The 15,677-nt window shown below is 40.5% G+C and overlaps 1 protein-coding gene and 1 long non-coding RNA gene across 2 annotated transcripts in view; one reads left to right on the top strand and one right to left on the bottom strand.

The window, feature by feature from the left end:
• The window catches only part of LOC139162161 (uncharacterized), a 130,267-nt gene that overhangs the window by 77,759 nt on the left and 36,831 nt on the right, over positions 1–15,677 (top strand). The gene's annotated exons all lie outside the window — the stretch shown is intronic.
• On the bottom strand, positions 9,409–14,013 carry LOC139162153 (RE1-silencing transcription factor B-like). Its single transcript, XM_070742201.1, is given in 4 exon segments — positions 9,409–9,500; positions 11,024–11,332; positions 11,335–11,927; positions 13,916–14,013. Coding segments are annotated over 3 exon segments (984 nt in total). The 5' UTR covers positions 11,918–11,927; positions 13,916–14,013.

The following is a 15,677-nucleotide window of genomic DNA, read 5'->3' as shown; positions in this document are numbered from 1 at the left end:
TTCTTTAGTAGAGTGATGGCGTTCGGAAAATCATCTGACCATAGGGTATTACGAAGTATGAAAAAAAGTAGTGTCCAGAATTATTCCCCAGAATAATTGTAACTTTGAATGACCACTAAATGAACTAGTGTAAGTCAAGGACTACTTGTGCTAGAAATTATTACTGTTTAATCATCACTAATTTTATTATCCCTAGTGTTGCAACCTCTATTCTGCCTGCTGCAAATATGCATTGCCCCAGCAGTACCATGGTCTCATTTGTTGTCTTTCATGATACAGCATTTCAGTTGCAGAAATATCTCCTGCTTCAAAATTGTTGCATCTTTCCACTTAAATTTGGAATAGTAGAGAGCAATTTGGTCCAGTGGTTAAGGTACCAGGCCATGAGTTCAGATTCCGCCTTAGGCATGAAAGCCAGTTGGGTAACTTTGGGCCAGTCATCTCTCTCGTCAGGCACAAATAGCCAGCAACAGGAGTTGAGGTTCAAAGCATCAGAAGTTTATTATATGCTACCGTTGCATAAGAATCAGTAAGGCTCCAATCCTATAGACATATATTGGATATGAATAAGTAAGATCCATCTAACTGAATATATCTCCAGAAAAAACTTAGTATTGTACATAGGTCAATTAAAATGTTATTTTCATCTATTGGTATTCTGTTGCTTCAATATTCCTTAATTTACCCTTTTAAAAGCTACAATTTGTATTTGTTTATTTTATTTTTCACACAGTGGGGGAAATCTCTCTTGCTACCATTCTTTTCCAGAGCTCCCCTCCCATCAGGTTATTCTTGGGAGTTCCATCGCCTTTTGGAGAACATACTAAGTGAATAGCAGGAGCTATGGAGAGGGAAATTATCTCTCTCTCAGGTTCTATGGAACAAAGCTTACTGGATTTCATTCTATAATTTAGAATGAATTATACCATAATATATAATTATAATTATATATTTTAATTGTGGTATAATATAATTATACCATAATTATAATTTAGAATGAATTATACTTTCTGATACCATTAATGTTTTTTTCTTCCAAGATCATTTTAGAGAATATGTGCAAGCAGCAGTATTTATTAGAACAGGTAGACCTTGCCTAACTACCACAATTGGAACAGGAATCTCAATCATTGAGCAAAGTGACCTCTTTGTTCAACAACCACAATTTCTGAATTCCCACTTCTCTTAGGTGGTTAAGCAGACGGGAATCCCAGCGAAGAAATGTGGGGTGGGAAAAACTCTCGTAGGCCCAGCAGCACGAGTCTCTCTCTCCAACTCAGGGCTGAGAATCCTCCTTGCTGAAATCCAAACCAGAGTTTTAATCCCTGACCAGACATACACACACACCCTTCATAAGCACCCAGATTGTAATCCTATGATTGAAAGGAAGGGCAATAGCGATAACTTTAGGTACAGGCTCCAAGTTCCTTTGTTTGTTACCTTCATAATGCTGAAAGGCTGTTATGATTGCGAAGAACTCAGCAAGCTACCACTCCAAGGCATGTGTGTTAATGATATAATTTATAACAGAACAGCTCATATAAAATCGTAAAATCTTAAAAAAAAATAAGGATTACCTGTCTCAATTAATTTAATAAAAGTAAAACATTGCTCCTTCAAAACCAGAAAAATAACAAAGAAATGTTGACTCAAGCAAGTTCAAAATACTGCAGTATCCTCTTGTTAATTATCATCCACCCAGCATAGGTTTTGCCACACAACCCCTTTCTCCCCAATAAATTAAGTGTAACCCTAAGTGCCAAAAAGTTATTAAACAGACATCCTGTTCTACATCAAGTGCATTGCAATCTGATGTATTGCAGGGATCCATTGCCCATTTAAATGTGTTTTCTTAATGAAAAATTGTGATTGATTTGGCCAATCTGCAACTACTCTGATTTTCTTCCATTTTGGTATATACATCTTTGTAAATATGAATGAATATGGTTGTATGTATGTTTTTTCTTGTCTAATATATATAGAGTGATACCTCGTCTTACATAGAAACATAGAAGACTGACGGCAGAAAAAGACCTCCTGGCCCATCTAGTGTGCCCTTATACTATTTTCTGTATTTTATCTTAGGATGGATATATGTTTATCCCAGGCATGTTTAAATTCAGTTACTGTGGATTTATCTACCACGTCTGCTGGAACTTAATTGGTTCCGGGACGAGGTTTGTAAGGTGAAAAGTTTGTAAGACGAAACAATGTTTCCCATAGGAAACCATGGAAAAGCGAATAATGCATGCAAGCCCAAAACTCACCCCTTTTGCCAGCCAAAGTACAGTACCTGTTTTTGCACTGCTGGGATTCCCCTGAGGCTCCTCTCCATGGAAAACCCCATCTCTGGACTTGCGTGTTTTTGTGACACTGCAGGGGAATCCCAGGTCCCCTCGCTGGGAAACTCCACCTCCGGACTTCCGTTGCCAGCGAAGCACCCATTTTTGCACTGCTAAGATTCCCCTGCAGCATCGCAAAAACACGGAAGTCTGGAGGTGGTGTTTCCTATGGAGGGGAGCCTCATGGGAATCACAGCAGTGCAAAAATGGGCGCTTCGCTGGCAACAGAAGTCCCGAGGCGGGGCGTCCCATTGTTGGCGGCTTGGGTTTCTAGGTGAAAATAATTTGGAAGAAGAGGCAAAAAAATCTTAAACCCTGGGTTTGTATCTCGAAAAGTTTGTATGACAAGGGGTTTGTAAGACGAGGTATCATTATATATCCACTCTTATCATTCACTAAGCCAATGAAGGTCTTCATACCATAAATTCATATATAATAGGCATTTGTAACACATGAATGAATAAAAGACCAATTATCACTATGCATAGTCTTTAACAAAGTTTATTGCCTTATAACTATGCTTGGGGAAATACACTCAGGAGTTAATATGCAATTTAGTTTAACACTTTATAACTTGAACAAACACTTATACATAGTTTAAGTAAATTTTTTTAAAAAAACCAGGACATGTGATCTGTTCTGATTTTACATCTATTACAAATGTATAAAAGCACTTCATGCATTGCAGTAGATAGCAAGCACGAACAAATTACCTTTGGTTTAAATTGAGAGAATAATACAAGTATTGCACTGTTAAAAGCATCAAACACGGTGCAACCAAACATAAAACATTTCAGTGCCAGCTTACAAAAGTGTTATTTAGCTAGTGTGATTTGAAATTTAGAGGTGGAAAATTGTATATTCATTGAAACAATTCCTGAGCCTATTTGGATATCAGTACTGTACCTCAGCATGCTAGCTACATAGTGAAAGTTCAATACATTTAAATGAACCCGTTTGCAACTCATCAGCAAAACATATTATACACTGAAATTATTAATGCTGTGCATAAACTGACCTGTCAGTTTGCCTATAACAAGTTTACACCACTGAAATTCAGCTTAGAATGGCCAATTTTCAGTAGTGCAATTTTTAAAATTTGTTTCCCTCCCCCCCCCAAAATAATCAGAATAACAATAGAAACAGAAGGCCTTAGCAAACAAATTATTCATTTTTAAAAGGGAGGAGGGTTCCAAAACTATCTCAACAAAAACAGCCATAATATGGCAGAAATTTTTAAACCACTAAGGAAAATAAGGAGAAGCTGGAAAAATATCCAAATTCTTATAATTTTAATGTTCAATTTAAGAAATAATTACCTTAAACAAACATGTTATCTATACTTTCAATCTTAATTTATTCATCCATTAGCTACATCTAACATGAAGATAGAAGTGACATTCCATTGTTTACTGGCATACTTTAAAACATGTAATTCTGTCTTTTTCTAAACAAACAACAGGTTATGTTGGGATTTATGATAGTTATAAAGCCAATAAATCTCAGAACATAGTTTCACTGGCATATTTGCTCTTTTAACACTTCATTCCTTTGCATTCTCATGCTCCAGAATACAGGCACTATTTTCTAATCCCTTCTGCTATGAAACCTTTATCTCTAATCATTTTCTAGTACCTATTTCAAGTCATATATCATTTTTAATACATCAAGTCATCTGATGTGATTAACACTATTACTACATATCTGCCTTTTTTTCTCTCCAACCAACTTGGTTTAAAAAATGCTAGAAATGTAGACCAAGGCCGCAATGGTTCTTACAAAATGGAAGCATCTCTCTTAAAATAGGAAGACATTAAAAAAAGTCCACAGAGTAATGGAGTTTCCAGTCTCTGTCCAACGCTCAAATAAAACAATATTTTACATCCGTCAACAGAACTATGAATAATGCTACTTTAGCTAACTGTTTAGGAAGACATTTCCACAATGTTTGATGGATCAACATAAATATAGTTGCAACTTGATTCTCAGTTGACAACGATTGTCACAGCGAAGTAAGTTTTGACATAGTTTTCCACACACAGATAACTAATATTACACAATTTGTTTTTGTCCTAAAGGGTTTTTCTCCCTCAGATCTTTGGCCTCTATTGCAAATCTGCCATCCACACCTCCACAAAAGTGTTAGGTTTCTCAATTCAGTCTAATTACGTTGAAACACCTATAAACATTTCCAAGACAAAAGAGAATGGAATACGGAAAAATTAAATATAATTCAAAGTATAATGCAAGGTCAGCTTTCTTCAAGGGGAAAAATTAAATATTATAGTTTGTTCAATATTTCTGAAGCAGCAAATAAAAGTCTTTTGAGAGCCATCTGGAGATATAATCAAGAGATTCCCACATGAGTCAACACAATTCAACAATACAGCAATGGGGCTTTGCAGCAGATTCTGGACTTTGACAATACAAGTTTTCATATCTGCTAATTTGCTGCATTAGAAAGCACACTTACACCTATACATTTACAAAAACAAAAAATATTTCAAAATGAACAAAAACGAAAGGTTGCATGCTCAGTTTTGCTATATGTAGTTTTTCATTGTGTTTTCAGAAAGTTCAAGCAAATGTTATCTATTAATAAAGTCTTTAAAATAAAGTTGTGCTTCTCTCCCTGTGCCTGAACATTTATTCTTCAGATGTCTGACCATTTCAATTTCTCTTTATGTGAATTAGAAAAAGATCAGGATGCTTAGAACTTGGAAATGGAAATTTTTACAACTGACATTTTCAAGGTTTGTTGATTATCAGGATTTTTCTGATTTCTAAACTTTGAAATGAGCAATTTCATTCTGTCAAGATAATTTTACCTAACAGAGTATAATTAACACTCACTGAAATGGGGGCTTTGCTGCGCTCTAGGGCGCAGGTGGTGGCGGCAGAGGCTGGAGTGGAGGCCACGGTTCTCAGCTGCTCGGCGGCCCGCACATATTTGCTATTGCTGCCGCAATTTAAAGAAGCCGTATTTAAATAAAAACTCCGCTTCCACCCCAGCTTCCCGATCCTTCCCCTTTAATTCTTGGAGCGTTGGTACGCTGCACTTGAAGAGCCTTACTGCCCCCGCTGCCGCCAATTTTCCTGCCGCCGATTTCGCCGCTGCAGGGTCCCTCAGCTGTTTGGCGGCCAACATGTCTTCTGTTGGCCACCACCGTGGCCGGAGGTGCAATCTGGGCAGTGACGGCCAAGATTCAGACCCCTCACCGGACCCATCTTCTTTAGGCACCGGCGCCGCTTGGGGAGGAGCCCTCGTGGCCATGGGCGAGCCTCCGGATCCAGAGGCAGAAAACAGCCCAACGGATGGGCGGCTACCCACCTGCAGCAGCAAAGGGGGCCGACGGTTTGGGCTGGTCAGCATCGGGAGCTGCTCCTCCACTTTCGGGATGCCACCGCCAATTTTTCTGCCACCGATTTCAGTGCCACCGGGCCTCTCCGCTGTCTGGCGGCCCAACATGTGGTGGCCCAATACTGATGGTATTTCTTGTACTAAATCTGGATCAGTCACACTTTCCATCTCACAGATTTCTGTCATCTCAATATCTTGGCATAAATCTGATGAAATATCCATTTCTTCTGTTTCCATGTTGGCATCGGAATCCTCAGAGCTGGTCCCAGGCATAACTGCCAGTCCTGTTTCAGTGTTATTCTCTGAAACATCTTTTGCAATCTCCTCTTGCCCTGTCAATATTTCTTGGGTTTCCATCTCTTCTGGGATATTTGTGTCCACCTGCTGTTCATGTAGCTCTTGATATCTGTTATTTTCAGGTGCAAATTGATTCTCTCCCTCAATGGGAAGCACAGGTTCCTGCTCACTGGAAGAAGTATCATATGTCTTCCTTTGTTTTTTACGGGCAGGAAAACATTCTTCAGGATCAGAAGCTTCATCTGCAATCCTTTTCCTATCTGGTTCACTCTCTGTGTTAATGTTCTCATCATAAACCTGCCTTGCATGTCGAGTCACTTCATGCTGGTTTGATGCCACATAGCTGCACTGTTCACATTTGAATGGCTTCTCACCTAAAGCAAGGAAGAAGCAATTAATAACCATTACATTACAAATCACAAATTATGTACAGCTACAGATTTATACAGTTCATCATGCTATTGAACTTCTTGCATTTAAGAATAATTTGATTTTCCACTTAACATGTTCACAAAAAGCAACAAAATACAAGAAAGAAAACAACCATGCAAGAAATCATTAGACATTCCATCTATGTTATATACATACCAGAAGGTCACTCTATAGTATTATTAGCATTTGGAATCCAAACCAAACTGGTCCATTGAAAGCAATGTAGAAAAATGGAAATTATAGGTGAATAATTATCTTACACAATTATTGTACATACCCCAAAAGAAAATATACTCTCAATGAAGGAATAACAGTTTCCCCACCCCCACTCCCGGCAACATAATATTTTAATACTTAGACTGTATATCCAACCATTTGGAAATAAGGAATACTTTAATATTCTGAGCAAAAATGATGAATAAACTGCTGTAATTTAACTTCCATATTGTTTCAAAATGTTTGCAAAATTACGTAGCTGAGAAAACTGAATAGGGGTAAATAATTTGTGGGTTTGTTTGCTTTTTGTAATTATGCAAATGCAGTTTCCTTCAACTGTGCTGATATCACTCTTCTGGTGTCATTCTCCCAAATAGACAATAACACTCACATTTGAACAGAGCAAATTGAAGGAACAATGGAGAATGTTTACAGTAAAAGTAGAAGTCCATACAGATAGTCTTCAACCTACGACCACAACTGGACTGGAAGTGAAATGGTCATAAAATGAGATGTCACATGCCATCATTAAAATAGAATCACTGGTTGTTTAGAGGGAGCCCCAGGTAGATGGGGGTATGGTGGGGGGCTTCAGGGATTAGGGGAGGCCCAAAATAGACCATATGCAACTCTGGAAGGGTGTTTAGTGCAGTGCGAGTACAAGGAGGCCACAGCCACCCCGGAAGTCTCAGTCACTCCAGCCTGGCCCAGCAGTGTGCTTCAAATGCACTACATCCTGGGAAGTGCCAAATGTCCAAGAAATGTCCACAACGGAATGAAAGTAGACGGTATTCAGGATGCACTAAACACCCAGAAAACATCCAATGCCCAGAAATCTCCAACAGGGCAGAGCAAAGCAGCTGTTGTTCCCCCATCTCTAAGAAGACATTTGCTGCCCTGTGTTCCACCATGCCAACTGATCTTCACGGTCTTCTTTGCCCTATTAATGACAAGGCATGTCCAGCGTGGCCTTTGGCTGCTAGCCTTGGTAGACCTTCTTCCAAAGCCACTTGCACTATTCTCCAAACAGCATGTAGCCTTGCCAGCTCACGTATGGCCTTCTCACAAGGCTTTGGAAGGGTTCAAAACCTCACAAGGCTATACATGATTTGGAGAAGGCCATACATGGTCTCTAGAAGGCCCCAGCAGCTGCCTCACAAAAGCCACCCTGGGTGTGCTTGTTCAGCAGCAGAAGCAAAAAAATGGCAAAGTTTAGCTGGGCAGCGGAGATGGGGAAAGTTAAAGCACCTGCAGCCATAAGTATGGGCAGGGTGCCAAGGTCCCAAATTTTCATCACATGGCTGTAGAAGTTATAAAATAGCCCTAACTTTGGGCATAGATTTCAACTGCCACTATCTGTTGTATGTTTAGTTAAGTGGCACAGATAACCCAAAGGAAAACATACAAGTACAAAAAAACATCCTGTAGATTAGGCAATAAGAGTTTTAAAATGTTTCTCACAGGCTTCAAATTAAAACAACCTTACTGCACTGCTACTACAGGTGTCACTGATAGCATGCTATATATACTAGTGATGATGAACCCTTTTTCTCTCAGGTGCCGAAAGTGTGTGCACGTGCACTGTCGCACATGTGCAAGTGCCCACACACATGATGCAATGCCCCTTCCCGCATGACCCTCCCCCTGCACATGCGCACATGCACAATGGCCACCTCATGTTTTGCCTCCCATCCCAAAACAGTGGTGGGAGGGGGAAGAGCCTCTTTCCCCAAACAGAGCTGGGGGAGGGGAAGCCTCCCATCCCCAAATGGAGCTGGAGGAGGAAGCCTTGCATGCCCAAACAACACTGGGGTGGAATCTCCAGAGATCTGGGAAGACATGGACTGCAGAAAATGAGGAGAAAGCATGAGTTTGTCTGACCCAAAAATCAACTGGCCAACGGCAAGGCACTTGCACATGCGCAGTGGAGCTGAGCTGGTCAATCAAGTGGAGCTTGTGTGCCTGTGGAGAGGGCTGTGTGCCACTAATGGCACACGTGCCATAGGTTCACCATCACAGATATATACCACTCACTCAATTCTAAGCTTAGAGATGATGGTTACAGCATCTCTATCTCCCCATAATGAATTGTGCTCCTACTCTAAAAAGCAAATTGCAGCTGCTACAGAGCCAGTAACACCAAAAACAAAGGCTCTGTGGGTCAGCAAAGAATCCAAGGGCCAGGCTACAGAAACTGCTGCTGCTACATCAGCAACTGTTACTTTTATACTGTCTATAATAGTGGTTTTTTTCCTCAGAACTTTTCAATAAGGCATTATTTTGCAGTGTAACCAATTCATATATAATATGGATAATTAATACTGCAATATGTAATTTAAGATCAGGTCAGCAACAGGGTATACCCTCAAATGTCAGACCTTCCCACAATCCATATGATAACCAAATATATCTATCACCTTCCCATTTTAGAAAGCACTTTATGTGTTCTGATGCATAAAATATATAAAACTGTTCCCAAAATAGTGAATATTTTCTATAGGATTTGAGAAAATAATGCAGACTGAATTTTACATCTAATGAAGAATTAACATTTATCTTCCTAAAAGGCTTAAAGTCTGAACATCAACAAACATATGTGATACTTAACAGAAATTAGCACCATAAAATAATTGCTTTCTGTTTTTTCTTTTCTTGGCTGATGTAGCCCTGCATTGCTAGCTTTAATATGGAAAACTCTGAAATGCTGCCTGCAACCTTGCATGTATTAAAATACCATCTTAATCCTTTGGAACTGCCTTTTTACCAACCTGAATGAGTACGCATATGTCTCATTAAATGAGTCTTCTGAGAACTTGAATAAGGACACATAGAACATCGGTAGGGACGCTCGCCTGTGAAAACAGAGCATTAAAATTAAGTATAAAATCTGTTGTCATAATTATTTTCCCAGAATTCAACATAGCTGGCAAATACTGCAAACATTAATAATCCTATCACATTCACAAGCTGCCATATTTCACCTAAAAAGTAATTCTCTTGCTTTGTAAACCTAGCTGTTATCCAGGAATACAAAATAAATATTTTTCTGCAGCAGGAAAACTCGGCTAAGCATGCGTGCTTGAGCACTGTTAGAAAATGCTCTCCCTCAGAAGCTTCCAAACTGCCCTTCCTCCCACCTACACAGTATAGTTTTCACAGTCATCACATGATTGACTAGCAATCATCACCCCTCCTTTCCTAACTTTAGAATGACAGAGACAGTGAAAATCACTGCACAATTGGTAGACTGCTCTGCTCTGTTACTTTAAAACTGGGGGAAACAGGGATTGTACTCTAGGATCGTAAGTTCCTGTATCAAACAAAACTCTTACTTCCTAATAAAAAAGAATAGAAGACTCTCCCCATGTTTCTTATTTCTTCTAAACTCTCATTGCAAATGGGAGGAATACCAGAGGACTTGGAAGAAACTGGGAATGGATGGCTCATAAGATTTGAGTTATAGAGTGACTCATAAGAAATAATATTTTCATGAATTTGCATACTAAACGTATCCTATTTACCTCAAATTATAAAAGCAACCATTTTTCTTCAATGAACAAATACAATCATAAAATCAGTGAAGAATGAAAAGAAAAGCTTTATATAAATTGTGTTAAAGATGATAGGTTGTATCAGTTAGTTAAAGGTAAAATCAAGCTAAATGTAGTTTATATCTAATTTACCTTAACAAACCTAAACTTAAATCCAATTATTATTTGCTAGATCAACTCAAAGCTTAATTCAATATCATTCTTTTTCCATCTTAGTACTTCTGGAAGTTTATAACATGGGCACCCATAAGGGTAGTCCAAAATGTCAAGATGACAGTAGCAACAATGCAACCAAGGATGTGAAAACACATATACAAAACGGAGCAAATTTCAATCTCACTGCCATGACTACCGCTTTGATTTTTCAGAACATCCTATTTAGTTAACAGCTATTGCAAATGTTTTTTCTTAAATTGGTCCAATCCTAAACATCCTCTAATTTAGAAACCATAACAACATTTTACATCAAGAATGTACTAGATAGTATATATCAACAATAAATATTAAATAAATTGACTGCTCTGGAATAGTTATGGTGCATTAAATTGAAAGGCTGTTCCAGTCCCGAAATGTATTATACTGCTTTCAGTAGGAACACAGTATGCCTGGTAGGTGGACAATTTTATTTTCCCTACATTAGGTATTGAAATCACTTCCATTCACAATGGGAGATATCCCTTTTTCCATCGATCAACTTCAAATCTACTCCAAAAGGCTCTAGCTATAAAGCAGACCTAGAGGACTGTTAGTTTGATGGAATAAATGTTGCAAATATAATCTATACAATTGCTCATTAACAGATTTCAAAAAGCTGCAACACATACCTGTATGAGTTCGAATATGCTGCACGTAGTTATTCTTCCGATCCGAAAAGTAGGAGCACTGTGAGCATGTATATACTTTTTGTGGAAAATGGTTTCTTAGGTGCTTCTTCCAATGATATTCACTGACTGTTGTATATGTACAGATAGTGCATTTATAGACTCTTTCATTTTCTCCTGCTTTGTTGTGGTGCTTCAAGTGAGCCAAATAATGACCATATCTGTTAGTGTTATAACCACAGCGATCACATCTTATAGGCCCCTTAGAAAAATCAATTTCCTCTGTAGTGCTAGTGTCATTTTCTTCAACCTGGCTTTTTCTTCTACAATGAATTTCTTGGCACTGTGTACCCGAATATGATGGACAAACTCTTCCTCAGACTCTGCCTCATACTGGCATGGCTTGCAACGAAATGGTTTGTTCTTCAAACCTTTACTTTTGTCATCTATGCTCCCCTGAGCATCTTGTGCTTCCAATGAAAAGACTTTTTCTTGATCAGAAGAGTGAGGATCAGTAGACTCTGATAGTCCAGTTGCTTCCGCATCATGAACCTCAGGAGTAATAAGGTCTATGTCCATATCTTCTACTTCTTCAGAGTCATTCTCTGCTCTTTGTGAATCATCCATTCCTTCTCCATCACTGTCTGAAAAATTGGTGTTACCCACGGTTGTCAGTTCAGCCATTTGCCTCTCCACACCAACCATATAATCACAACAGTTGCCATTAACTTCGCCCGTGAGGGCCACATTTGCCAGCATAATAAGTTGAGGTGCTGCCACTTCAGCTTTGGAAAGTTCAGAAAAGTCATACATGTCGTTTGACAGTGCCAAGTTAAGGTTAGTATTGCTAGAAAATAGGCTGCTGCCACCAGATTGACCCAACACTTGCATTGTCATAACAATAATTCTGTTAAAAAAAGAAACAATTGGTAAATTAACAAACCATACTTTTAAGATGAATTTTGTAAGTAAACCATACTATACTCACTGGTCTCTTTTGTACATAACAAAAAAACACAACATGGCTGTCAATAAAATCTAAATAAAATTAAAACTATTTCCATTAAGTACGGTAAAAACCTAGAACACCCGAGTTAACTTCAATTACATAAAACTTCTACAGGGAAAGAAAGAATAAATAATCTAAAACCATGGTTAATAAAGGTCATAGAGATGAGCTAATTAAAGATAATGCTCAAATGTCCATTTCTTAACTGTGATTTTTCACTTATCTTGAATCATGCCTATACATAAATTAACTTCTATGAGGCAAAGTTGACTGCCCTGTATTTTACTGGCAGTACTTAATAGCGTAATACAATTATCAGTTGCCTGGTGTAAAAATGTATTTATTATGTACTATATATTGCTGCTGAAATTAGATTTCAAGCAATATAACTGTAAATAAGGTCATAGGCAACTTTTATTTAAAACACTGACTAAGATCACATATGTTCAACAGCATTTTATGGAATTAATCTAATTTTCTGCGGTTGGACAACTCACTGAACCATTAACGAATAACTCAGGCAGAGTTCACCCAAAATACTAGGTTTAAAATGTGTCACATTAGTTTGTTGTGCACTATGTTACATGAACACAGCCATTATGAAATGACTGAAAATTAACGTTTCCAGACTACTATAGTATGTAGGAATCCACGTCAGTAAGAATATTTGATAATCACATTTGATCAATTTATTTTCAAACATTTAAACCAGTATGCATTTGGTAAGATTCTAATTAAATCCATGAACCCTTGTTACCCTGCTGGGTGGGCTATTCAGTCTTGAAATTAAACTAACAGCATGGGGTGATTTTAATTTACATATGCTCGCTTTATTTTATTATTTATTTATTTATTACTTAGATTTGTATGCCGCCCCTCTCCGAAGACTCGGGGCGGCTTGCTCTGGTCTAAACCGCTTGCTCTGGTCTAAACCTAAAAAGATCCGTAATTCTCAGATCTATATCTGAAATTGCTTCTTATCAGAGGAAGCGAACTGTATTTCAACTTGAAAGTTTTCAAAAGCCAGAAAGAATCTTTTAAATAGAGCAGCAACCTTTGGGGCCTTCAGTCCTTGATTCTATGTAGAACTGATTTTGAAGCTCCACCAAGTTCCCACCCCGTAAATATATTTAAACGAAGCACAAGGTTAGGAGTCCAAAAGTTTGCACTCTAAAAAGCCCCTCACTCTATGAATGTCCATTGCAGCCCAGCCAACCAGCGGCAGCGGCGGCTGTTGCATTCCAGAAATAGGCATTTTCTCAAATACCAAGTAGGAGCACAAAGCTCTCTTTTGCAAAACTCTTTGCCTCGCAAGCAGAGCTTCCAACTCGGGCAAACTGAAGACCTCCGCGGATGCGTCGTTTACCGCTTTTCCTTTCCTCCTTTTTGGGGGGCTTTAAACTCTCCTCCCAAAAGTTCCAGCTCCTCCGTAACTTTCTTGAAAAAGTCGCCGAAGACGAAGGAGATTCGCCCATAAGTTTCTCTCGGCCGCCCTCCCCCCAAGGCGGCAGCGAAAGCGGGTGGGGACTTGGAGCTCCTCAACCCACCCCTTAAAAAAAAACAGAACCATCCACTCCACCCCTATCCCTTAAGCAAGAATCTTCCTCGACTCTTCGTCCCCGATCTCCCTCCACGATCCCATAGAAGGCGGAGGGTGTGGGTCGAGGAGATCAAGGAGGCTCTCCCCCCCCGACTCCGGAAGGCGAGAAAGGAGACGAGCATTGCTCCGCATCGGTGGAGGGGGGGGGTAAAGCGTAGAGGGGGAGAGAAGGCGATCGAGGCCCAACTTCCACCTCCGAGCCCCCCACCACCACCAAACCTTTCTGGGCTTCTCCATCCGTGCAGGGCGCGGAGCCCAAGGTCACCCCCGCCACCCTCAACCTCACCGCTGGCGGCGAAGGGGTCCGAAAGCGGGGACGGCGAGAAATCGCTGTCCAGCTCCAAAAAGCAGGGCGGCTGCTGTTCCTCCTGCTGCTGCGGCCTCCTCCTCGGCAACTCTCCGCAGCGAGGGCGACGACGGCGGAGGCGGCTCCCCCCCGCCAAACTTCCTTCCCTTCTTCCTGCAGCAAGGAAATAACAGCCCGTGGTGAGAAGAGAAGGGGACCGGGGTGGCAAGCCTCCCCCGGCAAAGAGGGAGACTTCTCCTCTGGGGCTCCTTCCAGGGGCTTCCTTCCTGAGAGGCACCGCCGCTCGCCAAGTCCTCCCCGCCTGCTCGGCTCGGCTTTCCCCAACCGCTCACTCCACCCCCTCCACCCGCCGTCCCACGCGCAGCAGCGCCGAAGCGAAGCAAGAACAAGCCTCCTCCAGATCAGCCCTGGACAGCGCCACAAGCTCGCTCCCGCGTTCCTCCAAACCGCCAGCTCAATGTCGTCGTCGTCCCTCTAGCGCAGTGTTTCCCAACCTTGGCCACTTGAAGATATCTGGACTTCAACTCCCAGAATTCCCCAGCCAGCATTCGCTGGCTGGGGAATTCTGGGAGTTGAAGTCCAAATATCTTCAAGTGACCAAGTTTGGGAAACACTGGTTTAGTGACTTCAGCTGTTTATTGCACATAGCTAGCAAACATCAGCCAGGCCCTGCTATAGGCTATAAACATCAGCCAGGCCCTGCTATAGGCTATAAACATCAGCCAGGCCCTGCTATAGGGAGCCCTTTAAATCAAGAGCCAATCAGATTTTACCTGCTTGAGTTCCTGGTTGGATTGGAGTGAAAACTTCCCAGCTTCTCAGGAAATAACAGGCAGAGATGGATCTAAAGCTTCCAACATGCAGTTATTGCTCAAAATAATTGAGCAAGTAGCTCTGCTGCTTGCCCAGCGCCACCCCCCTACCCCCTGCAATCGCTTCTGCATGCTGCTGCTCAGAGGTGGGCTGTTAAGGTGGAACGGTGTTGCGTGCTTGCAGGGAGTAAGTCATGCGTGGACATGCAGGGACACCTGTTTGTGTCTGTGTGCGATTTTGGCTGAGAGCTCTTTCGGCTGAGAGCTCACGGCTTTGCAATTGTCGCAATAAGCTGATAAGGCCTATTGCTTCAGTTAAGTCCTTGCAGGACTCTTGCCTGGACTTGGTAGGCGAATGCAGTTAATTCACAAGTGTAAATAAAGAGAGGGGGTTTTTTTCTTTGGGAGGAGGGTTTCCTGCTTCTGTGAAAGCTGGGTCGGAGCACTGCCAGCATTTGCAGGCTGTGTATCTAACAGCCTCGTGGGGCACATCTGGGCCGCAGGCCTTGATTTTTTCAAAAAAAGTTTTAATCATACAAACATTAAAAAGCAGATATATAGGATAGTACATATTATATCATTTTACAATATAGTTATTGATTGTTGAAATATTGTACTTAGATTCTAGAATATAAACTACAAAACTACCAGTATATGTCTGAACTAGAATGATGAATTTTGCCACATTTGCTGACTGCAAAAGAAATCTGGATTTTCCTTGGTGAGTTTTTCAAGAAAATCTTTCCCAAACCATGAACTAGTGGCCGGAGTGGGGGTGAATTTCAAGTATTTGACCTTACAGCTATCAGAACTGGGGGATAAAGATGTGGATGGCCCAGAGAAGTTAGTTAAAAGTGGATTTTTGGCATCTCTTTACTGCCATCTAGTGGTTATCTAGAGTTATATAAGTTGGTCTATATTCGTTATTG

The sequence above is a fragment of the Erythrolamprus reginae genome, chromosome 2 (assembly GCF_031021105.1).
Source record: "Erythrolamprus reginae isolate rEryReg1 chromosome 2, rEryReg1.hap1, whole genome shotgun sequence".
Taxonomy (NCBI): Eukaryota; Metazoa; Chordata; class Lepidosauria; order Squamata; family Dipsadidae; genus Erythrolamprus; species Erythrolamprus reginae.
This window is presented reverse-complemented; position numbering and strand designations above follow the sequence as displayed.